Consider the following 22,717-nt stretch of genomic DNA (forward strand, 5'->3'; position numbering starts at 1 on the left):
ACTTTGGCATATGAGAAAACAAGCATCAGTCTCAAGTAACCATTTCAGTATAAAAATCAAAGAGATATACCTGCAAGTTTTCAATTTCTTCTTTGTGCTCCCTCTTCAAGTGTAAAATAGCAGCTTGGTATTCTGTAAGATCACAAAAAGAAGCCAATTACAAAGAAGCCCAAAATTCTGCACAAAATTCAAGGGAGTCTCCCTCAGATTCCAGAAGCCCTCCTCCAAGTCAACTGAGTAAATAAATAACACAGTTTGACATTAATCTGGTAAAAGACGCTGAAAACTGGAGCAAAATCAAACCAGGAGCTCAGGAGAGTAGGGAAATTTTTCTCCAATTTAGCAAATCCCAAATTATGAGAAGACCCAAATTAAGCAGATAGGATAGGGTTAAAAAAAAAAAAAAATGATGAGTGTGCCAGATAAAGACTGGGTCAGGTGTTTATCTTTAAGGAGGGGTTGGAAGCTGAGGCCCCACAGAGAACAAATACAGACGTGTTAGGAGCAGACACACAGGAAATAAAAGAAAACTTCTCTGTGTGTGATCAGAGAACTCTATTTTTAAACTGTTTCAAAAAACAAAACAAAACAAAAATCTCCATTTGAATGCAAGGCTAAGCAAACACCCAGGGCTGATTTTAATCTTTAGATCACTTCAGAAAGTCAAGACCATTTGTCATGTGGATGAGAGAAACTAGGGTGAATTGAGGTTGAAGGGAGGACAAAAATAAATCTCTGGTCCAATTTTAGTCTGAGTTAATAATGTTTATTCCAACAATAAGTCCCAAGTGTATAAAGGAACTCCTGCCAACCACTCAAACTACCATCCTGTTGGCTGAGCATGAAGCACCCTGGACAACTTTATTTCCAACAGGACGACTAAGTATATGGGGGTCACAGATTCTACAGGCTGCAGAGAACCACAAAGCAAAACGCTAGGAGAAAGGAGTTCTCTTGTGGCTCAGCGGGTTAAGGATCTGGCATTGTCACTGCTGTGGCACGGGTTCAATCCACAGTCTGGGAACCTCCACATGCCACAGGTGCAGCCAAAAAGTAAAGCAAAACAAAAGAAAAAGAAAAAAAAAAAAAAAAAACAACTAAAATGCTAGGAGAAAACACTGTTGTGGGATAAGCTGTCCATTTTTTTAAAAAAACAAGTGTGTTTAGGGCTGTGAATATGAGTAAGAAAAAAGTCAGATATTTAAAAATGTATGAAAAGGCAGTGTATTTCTTCAGGTAGATTCCAGAAATCAGGCATAAAAAAAAGTTTACTTTTCATTTCAAAAGTGGTTGAGGGAGATATTTGGGAAGGCCATCAGAAAAAAGGAGTGCTGCAGCACTGATAAACATGACTAGACACACCATAACTCCTAACGGGGAATGTGTTCCACTAAACTAGGAATCCATTAGCAAGTTCTGTGGGATCTACATTCACACTATACTTTCAATCAAACCACTTCTCACCTCCCTACAACCAACCCTATGGTCCAAGCCTCCGCCATCTTTTCCCTAGACCACCACAGTAACATTTTACTCTCACCACTGTTAACGCATTCACCTCACTGCAGCCTGAATCATCTACTAAAGGAATGAACAGATCATGTCTCATCCTTGTACTTTCCACTGTACTTGGAGTAAAATCAAAACTCCCTGCTGCAGCCCATAAGGTCTTTCATGCCTTTGCTCCTACATACCGTCTTCCCCTTGCTCATTACGCACCAGGCACACTGGCATTCTTGCTCTCCCTTGAATTTGTCCAGTTCTTTTCCACCTCTACCTCTTTACTAATACTGGGGACAGTAATAACAGACTGTATTTATTGAGCATTCACTATATATCAGGCATTATCCATGTATTTCATATATCCCCACAACAGCCCTATGATGTAGGTGCATTATTCCCATTACAGATAAAGAAGCTGACGCACAGAGAAGTAGTTAGTCCAAGGAAGCTAAATAAGTTACAGAGCTAGAAAACATACATAATTCAATGGGTGAATGTATACATAAATGGTGGCACATCCAAAGAATGCAATACTCAACAAAAACTAGGAATGAACTAATGATACATCAGCATAGATGAACCTCAAAGGCAGCAATATAGAATGAAGGAAATGGGTCTCAGAAGCCCAACTATTGTTTGATCCCATGTATATAGCATTCTGGAGAAGGCAAAACTATAGGGATGAAGAACAGATGAGAGCAGCAGAGGCCACAAGTTTGAGATGGGGGGAAGATGTGACCTCAATGGGACGGCAAACAAAGGAATTTTGAGGGTGATGTAACTATTCTCTATCCTGATTGCAGTGGTGATTACATGCATCTACACATTGGGTTAGAACTCAGAATCTTTACACCAAAAAGAAAAAAGTTAACTCTATAGTATGTTAATTTTAAAAATTACAAAGACTTAACTTTTGAATGCTTTCCCTAGGAGATTCAGCATAACACAAGAACACCTGTTACTACCACTTCTATTCATTGCTTTTCTTAAGCAGATGCAGTAGGACAAGAAAAACACCATGAGCACACACACATATTTATAGATAAAAAAGGGAAAATAAAGCCATTATCCAATATGATTGTGTATTTAGAAAAATACTAAAGCCTCTACAGATAAAATATTAGCATTAATACGTGAGTTTAGTAGGATTTCTGGATATAAAATTCTTTTACAAAAATTCTGATATCAACAACAGCTTAAAGAAGAAAAATTGACATTTACAGTACCTCTAAAAACAAGGTACTTTAGAAAGAACCATACCAAAATTATGTTAAGGCTTCATATGAGAAAACAAAAAACTGTATTGAAATGCATTACCAAGAAAGACACAGAAAATGAGCAAGTCATGTTTTCAGTAAGACTCAATATTGTAAAGATGTTTATTTTCCCAAATTGATCTAGAGGTTCAATGTAATGCAATCCCATTCAACATTTCTAAGGGTTTTTGGTTTGTCTGAACTTACGGAGCCCATTCTAAAACATATATTGAAGCATGAATATGCAAAAACCATTTAACAGCCAAGAAACTCCAAGAAAATATAAAGGGAAGACAACCTGCCTTACCATCTAACAAGATTTACTTTTCATTATCACAACCCAGTTAAGGTGGTGTGGTACTAAAAGAGGAACAAACAGACTAAAAGACTAGAGAATTCAGAAATATAACATAAATTTATGGTCACTCAACATGACAGAAGCAGCACAAAAGACCTTTCTTTACATTAAGAGTGGCCTTTTTAATAACTGCATGTTGGGAAAAGTAGATGTTTACATGAAACAAACCAAGAAACTGCATCCAAATTTTATATATATATAAAATAATCTATTCCCATATAACAATCCCATATAATAATACTCCCATATAATACTCTATTCTATGTCAATAAAGAGCTAAATTGTAAAAAACAAAACTCTTTTATAGTATTTTATAGGATAACATAGCATACTATTTTTATAACTTTGGGGTAGGAAAGAATTTAAAATTCAAAAAAGCACTATGATTAAAGAAAAATCTAATACATTTGACTATATTGAAATTGAGAACTTCTCATCAAAATATGCCATAGCAAGAGAGAAAAGATTAGCCAGAGTGGGAGAATATACTTGAAACAAATAAAGATTAAAAATACACATATATATGAATAGGTCCTAAAAACTACAGAAAATGAAAAACAGGAAAAAATGTCAATAGGCACTCTAAAAAGAGGACATGTAAGTAACATATACATTGAACAGTGTTCAGTCCAGTTAGTAATCAAGAATAACATTGGACGAAAACATTGGTGAAGATGTGGAGAATGGAAATTCTTATACACTTGGCAGGAGTACAAATTGGTACAGTCACTATGGAAAACATTTGATGTTTTCTAATAAAGTTGAAGATGTTCATACCTCCTCACCTAGCAATTCTAGTCCTAAGTACACAAATGAAAAAACTCCACAGGAAAGCAAATAAATTAACAAAAGTTAGGATAAAAATGGCATCAGAAGAAGAGGAATTGAGTTGGGTTAGGATGGAGCAAAAAGATGTTCAACGAAAAACTATTCTTTAACCTCTATGTGTTATATACCATTTTCTTTACATATACCTAACATTAAAATATAAAGAAAAAGGTTGCTCTGGTTGTATTTGTTTTCTCATATATCTTATAAAGAATATCATATAGGCATAAGAGAGTCTCTAGATGGATCAAATAAGAATAAAACAACTTAGTAAGTGTGAATCCTGTACAAATGTTGAGTCCTGACCTACATGATCATCAGTATCCAAGCCTTAATAAATTCCAAGCCTCTACAAAGTAGGCAAAGGGAGCTTAGCTAAACCAACCTTCTTGCCAAACCAATGCCCCTTGGGAATAATGTCTACATCCTATATAGAAATCACATAGAATATATTTTGAAATAATTCATTTTGTGTCAACTGTACCTGTGAGGGTGTGACAGACATAGTTATGACTAATTGACGGACTGATGAAGATCAAGTGCGAAGCTAACACCCAGTAAACCTTGATTCATCTCCTCTTTAAACAAGCATTTCTGCCAACAGTCTCCGTGTGACAGATGGCAAGTAAACACACCCCCATTCCTAACCAGAAAGACAAAATATAATCTCCAGGCAGCACGCGGGAGGAGAAGGAAGTTGACGCCCTCACTAGTAGAATATTCACTGGGAGGGTTCCTATGACAATGGTGAGCCAATACAAAGGTTACAGAATAATGAATCAGAGTTAGCTGATGGTTTTCCATTGTGTCCTGTTAGTGGCAGTCCTGACTTCCACATTTGGGGGGTTCACTGGAGAGGACCAATGGACATCCTCCTATTACTCAGGGATGATGATGGGAGGGCAGAGGTTCCCATGCAACACAAAGGATGTTTTTGTTTCCTAAAAGGAGAACTTGACCCTGATATTCACATATTCTATGAATATGTGAAAAGAAAGAATGGCAATTTTGACTATCAGAGCTTGAATAGGGCAGAGCTCTTTGAAGCCTCATCTGCCCCAACGGAAATTAACAAATGGATTCAAATAATCTGGCCCACAAAAAAGAAGTCTGAAGAATGTCTTTTAAAAAAATAATACATGGGGAGTTCCCGCTACGGTGCAGTGAGTTAAGAATCTGACTGTAGCAGCTCAGGTTGCTGCAGAGGCACAGGGGTTCAATCCCCAGCCCAGAGCACTGGGTTAAAGGATCCAGTGTTGCTGCTGCTGTGGCACGGATTCAGTCTCTGGCCTAGGAACATCTATATGCTGTGAGTACGGCCATAAAATAATAACAACACATGATATGGAAAGACAGGAAAAGGGGAGTTCCCCGTGTGGCTCAGTGGGTTACAATGCATACCCAACTAGTATCCATGAGGATGCAGGTTCGATCCCTTGCCTTGTTCATTGGGTTAAGGACCCAGCATTGCCATGAGCTGTGGTGTAGGTCACAGATGCAGCTTGGATCCCACCCTGCTGTGGCTGTGGTGTAGGCTGGCAGGTGCAATTCTACCTGCAGCCTGGGAGTTTCCATATGCTGCAGGTATGGCCCTATAAAGCAAGAAAGCAAGGAAGGATGGAAGAAAGAAAAGAAAGAAAGAGAAGAAAAGAAAGAAAAAGAAAGAAAGAAAGGATAGGAAAGGAAGGAAGAAAAGAGAAAAGAAAAGAAAAGAAAGAAGGAAGGAAAAGAAAAAAGGATCCTGACTGGCAGGATTCAACATTTTGGGGGAAAATAAGAATTTCCCTCATAAAAATGTAGCTCTTTCTAATCAAGTACTTGATCTAATTGGTAGTGACCCCTTTTACTGTGCAAACCTTTCTTTTTGATCAGCTCATAACAACAAAGCGTCCTTACTGCCAAGTATCATTACAGGGTTGTGTTCTCCAACTCACCACGAACAAGTTTAATGATCTCTCTAAAGGTGGAAGTACAAGGTAACCACAGATGCAGCTTATCGCTGACTGGTTGAGCTTATCTTAATTACATATGCACACAGGTAACATGTGTGAACTGTTCTAAGGACTCTCCACACGCCACCCTCACATCACATCTAAATCCATCATATTGCGGCCCCTTTTACGATGAGGAGACTGAGGTGCGTGGAAAAACTTTATACAAAAACCACATGCTGGTAAATACCAATGATGTCATTCAAGCCCAAGGAACCTGTGCTATTTTCTCCCCTGAGTTTTCCGTTGCTTGTTTTATTTGTGAGTTACTGTTGTTCTTACACTTGGGTAAGCATCGGGTATAACCCAAACTCAAAATCTGAGAACTTGAAGGTTGTTGGCTTTATCCAAGTATTAGAATCACTTGCAAAGTTGAGAATTTTTTTTCTCTACCTCTTTAAAAGAGGCATGGGGTATGTTTAACCTCAGGGAGGTTTGCCAAGGCTGGGGTCCACATGAACAGTGTGAGTTATAATGGATGGTCCCCTCGAGCTATGTGACTATGATTCGTCTAGTGTCTTTATGGGGACGCCCAGACATGCAGTCACTAGTTTACGGTTAAATCTGGTTTTCATTTATACTCTCTTACACACACATCCAAACACCTGCCCATCGTATACACACAACACTGGCAGAAGTGCATTACATACACCGCTGGGGGATTAGACAATGTCCAATTTCCCCCACAGTGGAAACCACGGCCCTATTCCTGCTCATGGGCTCTAATTTGTACACTGTGTGGATCTCACATTGGCTTTACCCACTGCCTCATGTTGTTAAGAAACATGTTCAAGTATACACCTTCAGTTTTAAAGGGAAAGGATGCTTTCCTTGAACTGTATCTGGAGATTCCTCAGTGTTTCTGAGCCTTTGCATGCACACCAGTGAGGTCACTTTTCAGTAACAGATAGCTGCACTTGATTTTAACAATTGAACATTTATTTTAATGTGCATTAGAAAAAGCATCAAGCTGGCAGGTAAAACCCATGATATCAGAGTTCCTGTGGCTCAGTGGGTTAAGGACACAACATTGGCTCTCTGAGAATGTAGGTTTGATCCTTGGCCCTGCTCAGTGGGTTAAGGATCCGGCATTGCTGTGAGCTATGGTGTTGGTTGCTGATGCGGCTCGGATCCCATGTTGCTGTTGCTGTGGTGCAGGCCGGCAGCTGCAGCCCTGATTCGACCCTGGTCCAGGAACCTGCATGTGCTGCAGGTGCATTCATAAAAGAAAAAAAAAAAAAGGAAAAAACTCATATGATGTCATGAATATTACTATTATTAGATAGTGTTGATAAGACACTGTTAAAGAGTTTAGTCTAGTATCACATTAACTGGGACTTCTTAGAAATGCTCTATCTTATGTCTACCCCTGACCTACCGACTAAGAAACTTGGAAGGTGCTTTAACAAATCCTCCAGGTGATGAGGCATGCTAAAGTCTGAGATCCACTGCTCTAAGATAAGGTTAGACTTATCTTAAGCAAACATACACTCCCCAATATCAACTGGTTTAAAGGATAAATAAAAAATAGTAAAACTAGTATGTGTCCCAGATTAAGGAGCTGGTACCTAAAAGAGGACATTTGGGTAACCACGCTGATTACTGACAGATTAATAATAAACATTCCAACAAACTCATCCATGAAGGAATGCAGAAACTTTTTCCAACCATCTCTAACATTAACACAAATGGTGCGGGTCAGGGAAGGCAGCCTCACAGACCATGTGCTCTAATACCTAAAAATAAAGTCAAAGTTGAGCTCTCAGATTTAAGAATCCAAGTGTGTTGCCTGGTCTGGGTGAACAGTAGGTCCTCCACATCCCGTTCCCTCCCCAAATGCCCATCAACAATACCCTCCACAGTAAGGACACCATTTGGAAAAGGGCTGGCTGCCATGGTACCCATCAGAAATGGCAGAAGCCAAGAGAGCAAAGTTGGGTGTATTCAAAGTCAGCAGCTGCCCACAGGTCCATACAATGATACAATGTCAACCCAACACCTCCTATTGGTGTGCCTTCAACAATCACACAGGTAGGGGAGAAAGTTTAAGAAGTCTAACCATTTCCTGATGTCTAAATGCTGACAGCTCTCAAGTTTCACTTCTCCCTTTTTGCCCTGTGCCCCACACATAGGCAATCTATGGAAAGACTTTGACTCTGGCAAGTGCTATAAGCACTACCAATGAGCAAGAATCCCCAGTCCAGCCCTGCCCCCAAAATACCATAAAGCCCCACACTACCTGCCTACCCTTCTCTCAAGGCATTTTCCAGCCAGCCTGAGAAGCATGCCCTGTTCTCCCCTGAAGTTGCATTTATGCTAGTGATAAATGTGTGTGTGTGTGTGTGTGTGTGTGTGTGAGAGAGAGAGAGAGAGAGGGGGAGAGGGAGAGGGAGAGGGAGAGGGAGAGAGAGAGAGAGAAGAGCCAATTTTGGTATTTGAATCAAATTTTGGATAAAAGATCCATCCTTCCTCTTCCAAAAGAATAAGGCCATGTCAAAGTTGGGTGAATGGATCTACCTAACATGTTGCTCTCCATACATATAGAAGGGAGAGGACTAGTTCCCATATTAGAAAAATAAAAGATTTGACAAGAGATCAACAGATGGGAGAAACCTCATGAACTTAGGAATTATCATTGTACATATTCAAGAACATTTAGGGGGTTTTTCCCAGAAGGAAACATAAAAATACCAATATTAAAAGGTAAGAGAGAAATCCCAGTTCTGCAAGCCTGCCAGTTTGCTTGGCAGCGCTTTCATCCATGTGCTTAGCATCCCTATAAGCCCAGCACTGAACTGAGCACTGAGTGTAAGAAAATGAATGGCACATACTTCTAGCCTTAAAAGGCTTCTCAGGGTGTATATCTCTGCAATGCCTAAGAAGCTTTCAGAACTTACAACTTAGATATTCATGCATTAAGACATTATTTTCTTAAACAACTTCATCTGATTTCATTCAATTATTTTGTATGTAGGCAATGGAAAACTAGGGTATCATTTAGCAAATATGCATCCACTTCCACTTCCCCTTTCTGCTTGGGATGTAGACCATGTCCCATAGCTTTTGGCTTTGGAGAGTGGAATGAGAATGGACACGACATAAGGAGCATTTACATTTGCTTGCACACAGTTTGGCTTGTTTCCACATTCCTGCTATTTCACAAAAGAAGAACACACCCTAAGTCAGGCATTACTGACCAGTCATTACAGGTCCCAGAGAGTGAGCTGGGGCTGACCTAAACCCTCCTTACAGTCAATAACTAAGCCCAGTCTATGCGCAGCTTGCAAGAGCCCAGCCAAGCTTAGCTGAATGACAACTGACCTTTATACCCATGCAAAATAAATACCTATTAATTTTTTTGGCCATGCTCATGGCATGCAGAAGTTCCTGAGATGCTACAGGGACAATGCCAAATCCTTAACCGGCTACACCACAAAGGGACTCCATAAAAGCCTATTACTGAAAACTACTGGATGTTAGCATGATTTGTTACATGGCATTACTGCAGCAATAGCTGATGAATACATGTGCTGTTTCCAGCTAAGTTTACTATTCAGAGGCTCATACCACTTTGGAGGTTTTATACAACTGGAAAAGAGTCTCACGTCTCACCAATCAATATATACAGAACAGGGCTTAGGAGAAGAAAATAAATGGAGGGGGGAAAAACAACATATTTATATTGTTAATACCCAAAACATGAGCTCAGAACAATCTGAGCTTCTATGTCTCAGGGTGATGATGTAAAATAGGTACAAAGTCAGCAAATTTATGGCTATGTCAGCAAATTTATGGCTATGTCTCTTTGGCATTTACTTGGATTCCCAAGGATTCCAAGTATCAAGTACCAGGTACCATTAGATGGACAGCTTACCATGGGGAAAAACGACTGTTAAATTAAGTTATATCAAATTCTAGCTGCCAGTTATCTTGCCTCTTTGTTGTCTTTTCTTACCATTATTTTCTGTTCTGTTAAAATGGAGAAACTAAGACATTTAGAACTCTAGGAACATAAGCTCCATAAAACTTATATTCCCATTTCTATCTATGCAGTTTTAAAAGCCAGGAAACAAACCCTCTACAGAAGCACACAGTTTGTCAGAATAAAATGTTGACTGCAACTGAAATTACCCAATGAGTGCCACAAGGTGGCAGTCACAACATTTCATATTTAAACTTTAAAGTTAAACGTGTAACCAAGGGGCACAGTAACCCCTTAAGATTTGGCAGGGGTGGGCATTGGGGGAGAGATGGTGTGAGCCAAAGCTGTGAAATGGACATTTTCCTTTGCTATGAAAGATCGACTAGTATGGATATAGTAGCTATATGAGAAAAATTAGAACAAATAAGGGACATTTCCAACCATGTTTCCCAAAAATTAAATGACCCAATAGACTTCAGTTGTTACAGGTTCACATTTTTTAGTTCCCTCCCTAGTCTAAGTAGCAAGGACATCTAAAATATAAAGCAAGAAAGTTAAAAGTCATAGGTGAGTACTAAAACAGGGTAACATCTTGGAGAAACAGAAGTGGAATAGAACAGTAAAGTGGTGCTTAGAGCCTGAGGCTGTGGGCCTGCTGTGCCCCAGTTCCCAGAGGTGATCAGGATGGCCTGGAGTTAGGTGACTACAGAGCAACAGAGCTAAAAGGGCCCCCTGGGGGGTAGGAAAACAGGGCTAGGCTTGCTGCTTGGAAAAAGGGACGGAGGTGGGATTCCTGAATGATAAAAGGAAACTAAAAGTAGTTGCTGTTATCTGTTGCCTGGGAGCTTAGACAAGATGCTATAGGTAGGGATTAAGACCAGACTCCAAGCCCTATCCATTCTATCCCCAGTGACTAGAGTTACAACTTCTCTATCACCCCACTGTTAGACCAACTTCTGGTCTAAGACTCTTGGAAGGATCAGGTGAGCCAGTCATAAGACAGGTAAGTGTCAAGGGGAAGGGAAAACTTTTTTTTTAAAGGCATCTCATATATCATGACCCTTCGAACAAAACTGCCAACACATATGAAGAAACCTAAATGTCAAGACAGGCAACAAATCAACAACTGAAACAGAAAACCACACAATACAAATTTTAAATATTAAACATTAAAAATATTTTAGTAGTGTTTAGCATTCATACCAAGATGAAATAATAACAATTATCAATAATAATGATAGTAACTGCATATCAAGAAAAAATATATAATAACAGTAGTGGCTACAAAATTTAGAAATACTAGAAATGTAAAATGTAGTCACTGAAAAGTTTAAAAGCTAGATAAACTATGCAAGTCTGTCGAGGAAAGGATTTGTGAATAAAAGATAATAGTAAATAATTTAAAATGCAGCACGAAATTTAAAAAAGAATAATAAGAAAGAATCACAATTAAGAAACTCTGGCATTGATACATAGATAACAAGATAGGCCATAAAACAGAAAAGAAAATAAAGTCTAAATAAAGACATGCACATATGGAAACTAGATGTGTGATCCGAGGGTGTATTGAAATTTATGAGGAAAAGATGACTATTTCTAAATCTAAATTTAAGAAAAATATTTACACACCAAACCATACACAAGAATCAATTCCAGTGGATTAAAAATCTAAATGTGAAAAGCATAAGAGAAGAAACCGTGGAAGAACATTAGAGTATCTTTTTCACATTGGAATTCGAAAAGATTTCTTAAACAAGACATTAAAAAAAAAGGAAAATATGTTTTAAATTTCGTTTCATTAAAGTGACCAAAATTACATATGTTAAAAGATGCCACTAGAAAGTGATAAACCACACATGTGGAGAAGTCATCTGCAAAACATACGAACAACAAAAGATTAGCATCCAGGATAAACAAGCACTGGAAAGAAATAAGAAAAGCAAGGGATAGAAAAATGGGCAAATGTATGGTCCATTCATGTAAGAGGAACTCCAAATGGCTAATAAACATATAAAAAGACACGACCTGTCCTCAGGACAATGCAAATTAAAACTATAAAGGGATGCCATTTCACGCCTATCAGACTTGAAAACATTAAGAAGTCTGCTAATGCTAACTACTGGTGAGAAATAAAAATAAGAATTCCATACACTGTTGATGGAAGTGTTAATTGTTACAATCACTTTAAAGATCAGTGTGGCAATGTCCATTACACTGAAAGGTACACATAAATAAAGCCAGAAATTTTACTCTAAAATTTAACCCAAGTGGGGTGTTTACCATAAACACAAAAGTTTAAAAGAACACTTGAAGTACTATTTCTGGCAGTGAAAAATGGGAAGAAACAAATTTCTATCAATAGCAATACAGATAAACAAATACTGAATGATACATTCACTCAAAGTGATACCATGTGGCATTAAAATGAATGAACTACAGCCACACATACCAACAGACTAATCTAACAAACAATTTTGAGAGAAAAAGTTGCCAAATAATACACACAGTTGGATGCCATTTCTAGACTTTTAAAACACAATCGTATTCTATATTATTCAGGAATTTTATACCTAAGTATAGGATTTTACACCTAAGTATAAAGAAGTACCTGAGATTAATAAACAAGAGGGAAGTGGAAGGCACCCAGAAGCTGCAAATGTATTTCTAATATTTTATTTCTTTTTTTTCTTTTTTTTTTTTTTTTTTTTTTGTCTTTTTGCTATTTCTTTGGGCCGCTCCCGCGGCATACAGAGGTTCCCAGGCTAGGGGTCGAATCGGAGCTGTAGCTACAGGCCTACGCCAGAGCCACAGCAATGCGGGATCCGAGCCACGTCTGCAACCTACACCACAGCTCACGGCAACGCCGGATCGTCAACCCACTGAGCAAGGGCAGGGACCAAACCTGCAACCTCATGGTTCCTAGTCGGATTCGTTAACCACTGCGCCACGACGGGAACTCCCTAATATTTTATTTCTTAAGTCAGGTGTTGAGTATAACCACAATCTTGGATGCAACTAACATCTCAGCCTCAAAATATATAAAGCAAAAACTGACAAAATAAGTTAAACCATAGCAGATAAGTAATAACTCTATTAGAAATTAATCAAGAATATAAAAACATAGTGACTGACACAAGTAACAACCTTGACAATCCATATCCTAGAACCCAACAAAAACATGGGACCTTCTCAGACACACAATGTGTTTGCAAAAATTGGTTCATAGAGAAAATCACTCAAAAAAGTTAAAGTGATATTATACAAATTATGTTTACTTTCTATAATATAGTTAAATCAAAAGCAAGAAGACAGACTAAAAAGTAAAACTAAAATCAGCAAATCTAATCAATTAACTTATGAGAGTAAGCCATGTAATAACCCTGCAAGGTCTACTCTAAGAATGCAAGACTTATTTATCATCTGAAAATTTCTCAGTGATATCTACCAGACTAATACACTAAAGGAGAAGAACCATCCTATCTCAAAATGACATAGAATGACACAGAAAATATCATGATAAAGCTCAATATATTCTTGATTTTAAAAAGAAAAAAGAAACTCTTAGCTAGTTTAGAATAGAAGAGAATCAAATTCAGGACATCAAGAATTTTTCAGCAAACTTCATACGTAGTAGTAAAACTTCAGAAAGCAAGATTAAGAATACCCAGAGTCACTCAGATTTTGCTGCACATACTAGAGGTCTGGGTCAATCCAGTCAGAAAAGAGAGAAACACTGAAAAGGAACAGACAATACTGGTATTAGCTACAATGATGTGATTGTCAAATTTTACACATTGATACTATTTGCACAGGGTTTGGAAAACCCATGCTATACATCATCTAGGAATACACAGACAGTACAGTCATAATCGACCTTCCTGTCATTCTCCATGGTGGTGACCCCAAAACTTGGCAAAGTGGCTGGGAGACAAGCACGGAAATTGCATTAAAGGCAATTGACAATAGGGATTCAACCTTGGCTTCAAAAGCCTGAAGAAAATATGGCGCAATATTTAAGTATAGGTGGTTAATATCCAAGTGCTCATTCTACTCCATTTTTCTATTTGTTGAAATTATGCAGGATATTCTTTTCCACAAAAGATAAAGGATATGTTCAAAATCTCACATACACACTTTTTTTCTTCCTAAGTCTTGGTTTAAAGTCAGTGAGAAAAACTGCCTGCCTGAAACAGAATGTGCATACAAAGTCCTAGTAAAAATACATTCTTCATGAAACACATACAAGCATTAACTGATTTGAATGAAAACTTTGGGAGAAGTTCCCCACTCTTTAGCTTGCACCTGAACCCTGTAAGTGACAGAGCCCTTTGAAGCCAACAAAGGGAACCTCAGGAGAAGGGGAGGTGAAGGTCAGTCTCTGGAGAGGCAGGTGAAAGCCAGCCAGCTTTAACCTGACCGAGAGTGGAATTTTCTAGTAAACCAGGCCAGACGAGTACCCAGGAGGTCAGGCCACCTGCCCAGGTTTCTAAGGGCGACAGGACACTTGTGTCTCCCATATGGTGGAAAAGTACTGCAAATACAATACACTACACCTGCCACTGGGCTTGGCACCTGTAAGGATAAGATCTTGACTTGCATTACTTCTACCAGCCAGAATTTAAGAATTGATTTTTTCTTTTTTTAAATTTTATAATGATTTTTATTTTCTCCATTATAGTTGGTTTACAGTGTTCTGTCCATTTTCTACTGTACAGCAAAGTGACCCAGTCACACATACATACATACATTCTTTTTCTCACATTACCCTCCATCATGCAAGAATTGACTTTTTTCTGTCTATTGCCCGGTCTCTCTCAATTCTAACCCCCGAATAGAAAAATCAATCTATGAGACATGTAAGAAATCACAGGAAATCCGAGATATATAGGAAAAACATCAAAGTGAGAGTTTGGGATGGAAAGCTAAGTAGCAGCTTTTCTGCAGAAATATGGTAAGAAGAAGGGTCACACAGCAAGACCCAGCTCAGAAAAACTGGGCAGTGCTCTGACCCTTAAGGCTAGCCCAAAGCTCCAGAGGGATGCCAGGCTTAGAAAATAAAAATTCAGGATGTTCAGTTAAAAGTGAACCTTAAATAAACAGTAGATTGCTTTTGAGTCTAAGTATGTCTCATGCCAAATTTGGGGCTTTAGATAATTATTGTTTATCTGAAGGTCACATGTAACTGTACATCCTATATTTTATCTGACAACCCTACTTGAGGATCTTCAGGCACTCTGAGTGGGAACTACACGCAACAGACCAGGAATTGAAAGAAACTGGAGAATATGTATGCACATAGGTAGAAACAGAGTAATATTAGAATCTCTTAGCTAGCCAGACAGACTGGTTCTAAACACTTTAGTTTAGCTTGCCTTCCGTAAAATCTCCTTGATTATATTGTTTTTGTCTTACAATGGCAGTTCGAACTCTCTCTCGCTCCTTTTTTTTTTTTTTTTTTTTTTTTTTGCTTTGGCTTTTTAGGGCCACATCTGGAGCCTATGGAAGTTTCCAGGCTAGGGGTCAAATTCGAGCTACCACTGCCAGACTACACCACAATTCCTGGCAATCCTGGATCCTTAACCTACTGAGCAAGGCTAGGGATGGAACCCGCATTCTCATGGACACTAGTTGGATTCATAACCCACTGAGCCGCAAAGAGCACTCCCTGAAATCTTTTTTTTCCACAAGAATTCTGATCTTCTCAGATATTTTTCACTGAAAGTTACAAGGACGTCAATTACCTATTTTTCACAGTGAACACAATGAACAATGACAACAGATAAAATGGAGACAATACACATAAGGTGAATGCACACATCTTCCACTTAGGGTCAAGAATACCATTGCTAACAGCATATGAAGACAAGCATACACTAATTCACAAACAAAACACAGCTGCCTCTCAAATACACTCTTCTGAAAAATCAGTGATGCCCAGGCCCCTACCTCTGATCTTGCTAGTACTGCTATAGTCAAGCATCAGCCAAGATACCGAAGATCTAAAAAGACACTTCTTCAAAGAAGATATACAGATGGCCAAAAGGCATGCAAAAAGATGTTCAGCATTGCTAATTATTAAAGAAATGCAAATCAAAACTACAATGAGGCAGCCAGCATGGCCATCATCAAAAAGTCTACAAATAGGAGTTTCTGTTGTGGGTCAGCAGAAGTGAATCTGACTCAGATCCATGAGGACTTAAGGTTCGATCCCTGGCCTCACTCAGTGGGTTAAGGATCTGGTGTTTCCATGAGCTATGGTGCAGGTCGCAGATGCAGCTCGGCTATGGTGTTGCTGTGGCTGTAGTGTAGGCCAGCAGCTACAGCTCAAATTCGACCCCTAGCCTGGGAACCTCCATATGCCACGGACGCAGTCCTAAAAAGACAAAAAAAAAAAAAAAAAAAAAAGTCTACAAATAATAAATGCTAGAGAGGGTATAGAGAAAAGGGAAACCTCCTTCACTGTTAGTGGGAATGTATACTGGTGCAGCCACTATACAAAACAGATTGGAGGTTCCTTAAAAACCTAAAAATAAGGCTACCATATGACCTAGCAATCCCACTCCTGGGCATCTATCTGGGAAAACCATAATTCAGAAAGATACATGCATATTTGCATATATATTACATATGTTAATACATACTTGTGTATAGAAGTACAACTGAATAACTTTACTATACACTTGAAATTAAAACAATGTAAATCAGTTATATTTTAATAAATTTTTTTAAAAATCAGCCAAGATGAACTAGAGACACAACCAGATAACTTGTGAAAGCTGAAACTTCTGTATCTGCCAACTGACACCCTCTCAGTAAAACCTCTAATTAGTGGTTCTCAGCCTTGGCTACATATTAGCCACCCAGGAAAGCTTAAAAACTACTGAAGCATGGATCCCAGCCCAGAGACAGATTTAATTGTTATGAGATGCACATGAGGCACCGGGATTTTTAACAGCTTTCCAGGTGATTCTGATACATAGCCGAGGCGGAGCACTACAGCGTCAAAAGATGTCTGGTGAGGCTAGAAGACGACACGTCTATCTAGACTGTAAAAAGCATGCTCCTCCATCCAAGCTGATTGAGGCCACAAAAGCTAACTCTTCATGGAGCCATGAGACAATGCACAGGACTTGGGTTCTTCCTTGCCCTCCTAGAGTTCCCCTGAAATTTTGGCATCCAGGAATAATGTTTAAATAGCAGGATTATATAGAAGGGACTGCAGATGGGAATAAAAATGGCAAGATCTTTCAGTCAGTCCCATTTGACTGGTAAACCCCACTATAACTTGCCGTATTATCATTCTGGAAATGCACCATCTGGGTGGCATAGGAAGGAAGGATATCAGCTCATTTCATAGAAATGTGCAGGGTTTGTTTGTTTTTTCCATTGGAGTATGGTTGATTTACAACATTGTATTCATTTCAGGTGTTCAGCAAAGTTATTTAGTCATATGTGTATTTTTCAGATTCTTCTCTATTATAGGTTATTACAAGATTCTAAATACAGTTTCCTGTGCTATATTATCTTTTTTTTTTTTTTTTGTCTTTTTAGGGCTGCACCCATGGCATATGGAGGTTCCCTGGCTAGAGGTCGAGTTGGAGCTGTACCCACTGGCCTGCACCACAGCCACAGCAATGCCAGATCTGAGCTGAGTCTGCAACCTACACCCCAGCCCAGGGCAATGCCGGATCCTTACCCCACTGAGTGAGACCAGGGATCAAACCCCCATCCTCATGGATATTAGTTTGGTTGGTTTCCACAGAGCCATGACAAGAACTCCCTTATCTATTTTATACATAATGATGCGCCTCTGAAATCCCATACTCCCAATTTATCCCTCTTCCACTTTCCCTTTGGTAACCATACATTTGTTTTCTATGTCTGTGAGTCTATTTCTGTTTTGTAATTAAGTTCATTTATATTATTAATTTCTTCCTTTTTTAGGGCCACACCTGCAGCATATGGAAGTTCTCAGGCTAGGGGCTGAATTGCAGCTGCAGCTGCTAGCCTATGCCATAGCCGTGGCAACACCAGATCTGAGCTGAATCCTCGACCTATGCCACAGCTTGCGGCAATGCCAGATCCTTAACCTACTGAGTGAGGCCAGAGATTGAATCTGCATACTAATGGATACTAGTCGGGTTCTTAACTCACTGAGCCACAACAGGATCTACTATTTGTATTATTTTTTAGATTCCACATATAAGCGATATCATGTAACATTTGTATTTCTCTGACTTACTTCACTTAGTGTGATATTCTCTAGGCCCACCCATGTTGTTGCAAATGACATTATTTCATTATTTTTATGGCTAAGTAATATTCCATTGTGTGTGTGTGTGTGTGTGTGCGTGTGTACCACACCTACTTTACCCATTCATCTGTCAGTGTACATTTAAGTTGCTTCCATGTCTTGGCTTTTGTAAATACCACTTCAATGAATACTGAGGTGCATGTATCTTTTTGAATTAGTTTTCATCTTTTCTGGACATATGCCCTAGATGGGACTGCAGAATCATATGGTAGCTCTAATTTTAGCTTTTTAAGGAATCTTTATACTGTCCTCCATACTGGTTGCACCAATTTACATTCCCACCAACAGTGTAGGAGGATTCCTTTCTCTCCACACACTCTCCAGCATGCATTCATTATTTGTAGACTTTTTTTTTTTTTTTTTTTTGTCTGTCTTTTCTAGGGCCACACCCATGGCATATGGAGGTTCCCAGGCCAGGGGTCTAATTGGAGCTGTAGCCGCCAGCCTACACCAGAGCCACAGCAATGCCAGACCCACGCCACATCTATGATCTACACCACAGCTCACAGCAACGCCAGATCCTTAACCCACTGAGTGAGGCCAGGGATCAAACCTGCAACCTCATGGTTCCTAGTCAGATTCATTAACCACTGAGTCATGACGGGAACTCCTATTTGTAGACTTTTTGATGATGTCCATTCTGACCAGTGTGAAGTGATACCTCATTGCAGTTCTGATTTTCATTTCTCTAATAATTAGGGCTATTGAGCATATTTTCACGTGCCTGTTGGTCATCTATATATGTCTCCTTTGGAGAAATGTCTATTTAGGGCTTCTGCCTATTTTTTGACTGGGTGTTTGTTTGTTTGTTTTATATTGAGCTGTATGAGCTGTTTGGATAGTCTGGATATTAAACCTTCGTCATTTAAGTCATTTGCAAATATTAAGAAATGTGCAGTTTAGTCTGGCAGCAAAGCTCCAGGTGCTGCTGGCTGATATACCCTAACCACTCCTCAGAGTGAAACCTGGTCAGCAGACACATCCTTCTTCCCCAGAAGCCCTGGTCTGAGGTTCAAGGCCAAGTCTTGATTAACTCTATTACAGAATCAAGATTCTAAGTTTCTCTTCCTTCCTATTAAAAAAATGATAGGCCACACCACAGAAGTCATTCTCACTAGCTCAAGAATAGGAAAAGAATACATTTGCCATCACAGAAGGTAACATGCCTCCAGGTTTTTATGATGAAGAAGCATTTTCCTCTTTTACTGAGGAAATGACATTGTCAGAAATAGTCTTATCTGCAAATTAAACTAGTTTGGAAAAATACAGAACTGAAATTACAAAAATCATAGAATCTTAAAGATAGCATTTCAGAAGTCATTTAGCCCAAAGCCCCTTCCTCAAAGTACACAGGAAGAAACTCATATCCAAATAAAAAGACTCCATGTTCTTTAGAACAGAAGCTCAGATCTACACACAGGTAAAAACATACTTTATAACTACATGGAAAAAAAAAAAAAAAACCTGTTTAGCAGAGCTCAGGTTCCTGACTACTTCTAACAGGTACTTTCTACCATACTCTGAAGCCTCTTTATGGCTTTTAAATGAGGTCAGATGTTTAGAGTAAAGGGAGAGAGCAAGAACTAGAAGTTTTGAGGGGGTGGGACATATGGAAAAAGCAGCTGCTGTGAACATAGGAGTGTCTAGGAATACCTATCTGTATCGTGGACTGGGTGGGGAGGCCACTCTCATCACAGACCAGAGACCACAGGGGCAGAACCTGGGCCAGTGTATCATTTGCTCCAACAACTTTTGTGGTACAGGTCAAGGAGGAAGAAACAAATGATTGGGTCTCTCCAGGGCTGGGGTTTTGTCAGACAGCTGTGCTAGAAGGTAATGGGGTCAAGAAATGAAGGACATTACCAGGAATGTCACTAAAGGTAGGTTTTCAATGTCCAAAGAAGGAAGTGAAAACAGGAAAGGCTGACAGACCTAAAGGAGATATTTGGAGTCAGATCTCTGAGAAAGAGAAGGAATCTGTGTTTTGGAGAAACTGAAGGGGAAAAGCCGGAATGAAGGAAGGTGGTGGACAGAAATTGGGATGTTCTAATTTTATCTTTTCAAGATTAAAGCTCTCAAATACCATATGATATCACCTACATGTGGAACCTAAAATGTGGCACAAATGAATCTATCTATAGAACAGACTTAAAGACATATAAAACAGACTTGTGGTTGTTGAGGGGGATGGGGGACGGAGTGGGATGCCTGGAGTTTGGGGTTAGTAGATGCAAACTATTCCATTTAGAATGGATAAGCAATGAGGTCCTACTGTGCAGCACAGGTAACTATATCCAGTCTGGGATAGACCATGATGGAAAAGAATATGAGAAATGGAATATATATATATATATATATATATATATATATATATGTCTTGGTCACTTTGCTGTACAGCAGAAATTGGCACAATACTGTAACTCGACAATACTTTGAAAAATTCAATTAAAAAAAAAAAGATTAAAGCTCTTGTGAATAAACATAAGGCCCAGGATGTAGAAACAGACTGTTAGCTGACTAAAATGGAAAAGACTACCACTGAAAGGGAAGAGAAGCCCAGATTTGGAACAGGTTATCCATGTAACTATTAAATATTAAAGGAAAGTCAAGGGAATGGCCTAGGGGGTCAAGGGATGAGTATATGAGAAAAGGTAACCTTGAACTTCATATAATACGTCCTGAAGTTCCCCCAAACCAAAGATTATGTGATTCCTTATGGGCTGATATTCTAACATTGGGATTTCTGTTGTGCTTTTAAGAGCTCCCACACTGCAAGGTTAAGGAACTTAAGTGAATATACCTTATAGGTTTAGTGGGGTCATTAGGATCTGGTTGTGATTATTAAGCCAAATAAATGTTAACACTGATATAGCAGGTTCTATTACCAAGCCACACTTGTACCTATGAGGATTCTTTCCTGCTGTGCCACAACAGGAACTCCAGCAATGTCTTGTATTTGAGGAAACACCGTATGTCATTAGTAAAGCATTAAGCTATGAGGATGTGGATTTGATCCCTGGCCTCACTCAGTGGGTGGGGAATCCAGCACTGCCGTGAGCTGTGATGTAAGTTGCAGACATGGCTGGGATCTTGTGTTGCTATGGCTGTGGTGTAGGCTGGCAACTGTAGCTCCGATTCTATCCCTAGCCTGGGAACCTCCATAAGACGTGGGTGTGGCCCTAAAATGCAAAAATAAATAAATTTAAGATGAATCAGTATTTATGTACCACTAAGAAAGAAAAAAATGCTGCCAAGTGTAATTGTAAAATGTCAACTGTAAAACACTCTAATTTTGGATGTGGCTACTGTGCACAGTACCGTAGATGAAATATATTCTGAACTCGTTTCATTCTCATAAAGCTTTTACGTGTTTTATGTGTGAAGTATTGTTATTTTTGCCCCCATACGAGAGATAAATCCAGACACAGAGAGGTAAAGTATTTGTCCATGTTCACAGTGTAATAAGGAATACAGCCAGGATCTGAATCCAGAAAGCCTGGCTATAGAATCTGCTCTGCTTTTTTGGCCACACCCGTGGCATGTGGAAGTTTGGAGGCCAGGGATCAAACCCATACCACAGTCGTGACCTGCCCCACAGCTATGGCAACGCTGGATCCTTAACCCATTTCACCACATGGGAACTTCCTAAAATCTATTCTTAATACTATCCCAGTTCAGTAAATAGTCACTGATGAGGGGAAAAAAAAATCATGATATAATAACCCAAGCTTTCCACTCTCCCTCCCAGGAGGAGCCAGCATTCTGGAGGGGGTGCTGCTGCTGCAGGCTGAGGACATGGACTTCCTCGGGGTACTCCCATCCCACAGAAGAGCTCTGACTCAGGCACTGCAGATCCCTGCAGAGGTTCTACCCCAATGAGTGGTTTCCCTTTAATGCATCCCTCATGGGATTGAGTCAGCACCAACGCATCCCTGTATACCCTCAGGTTTTTTCCCACTTTGCCATTACTATATCCATTCATCTTTAGTCATCTTTACTCCTCCTCTTCCAAATGTTACCATGTGCCTCATTTTGTGAGGGCGACTCCCGGAGCCACAATCACAGTGGCTCCTAAGAGAGAAGCCATGGCTGCATAAGAACCCAGATGTATCCAGCCATCAGCTCCTACAGCTTCCGCCTGGCTCCAGCCCCTGCGGCTCTTAGCCAGTAATGGAGGCCAGGCTCGTGGATGCACGCATTCCCTTTACAGCTCACTGCCTCGGTTACTGTGGCAACAGATGTCACAGAAATACAAAGTCGGAGTCACTGTTTCCATGTCATATAAACATAGGAACAAATGTTCAACTTTGCTGGTAATCAAAGAAATAAATAATCAAACATAAGATACTATTTTTGTCCCTTTACTTGGAAAGCATTTTCAAATCAACCCAAAGTTGTCTAAAAATCAGTAAGTGGAATCATGAAGCATTAACATCATCGACAACAAAAATGGACTGCTGCTAGAACCAGCTACTATGAACACTTAGTGACTGTCCTCTATGAACCAGGCATTAGGCTAAGCCATTTACTTTAGTCTCTCTAGTC

General features: G+C 39.4%; 1 protein-coding gene across 1 annotated transcript in view; it reads right to left on the reverse strand.

The window, feature by feature from the left end:
• The window catches only part of FMN1 (formin 1), a 467,180-nt gene that overhangs the window by 262,068 nt on the left and 182,395 nt on the right, over window positions 1–22,717 (reverse strand). The window contains 1 exon segment of the mRNA XM_021098316.1: window positions 71–132. Within this exon segment, the coding sequence (XP_020953975.1) occupies window positions 71–132 (62 nt within the window).

Source organism: Sus scrofa, chromosome 1 (assembly GCF_000003025.6).
Source record: "Sus scrofa isolate TJ Tabasco breed Duroc chromosome 1, Sscrofa11.1, whole genome shotgun sequence".
In the NCBI taxonomy this organism is placed as follows: Eukaryota; Metazoa; Chordata; class Mammalia; order Artiodactyla; family Suidae; genus Sus; species Sus scrofa.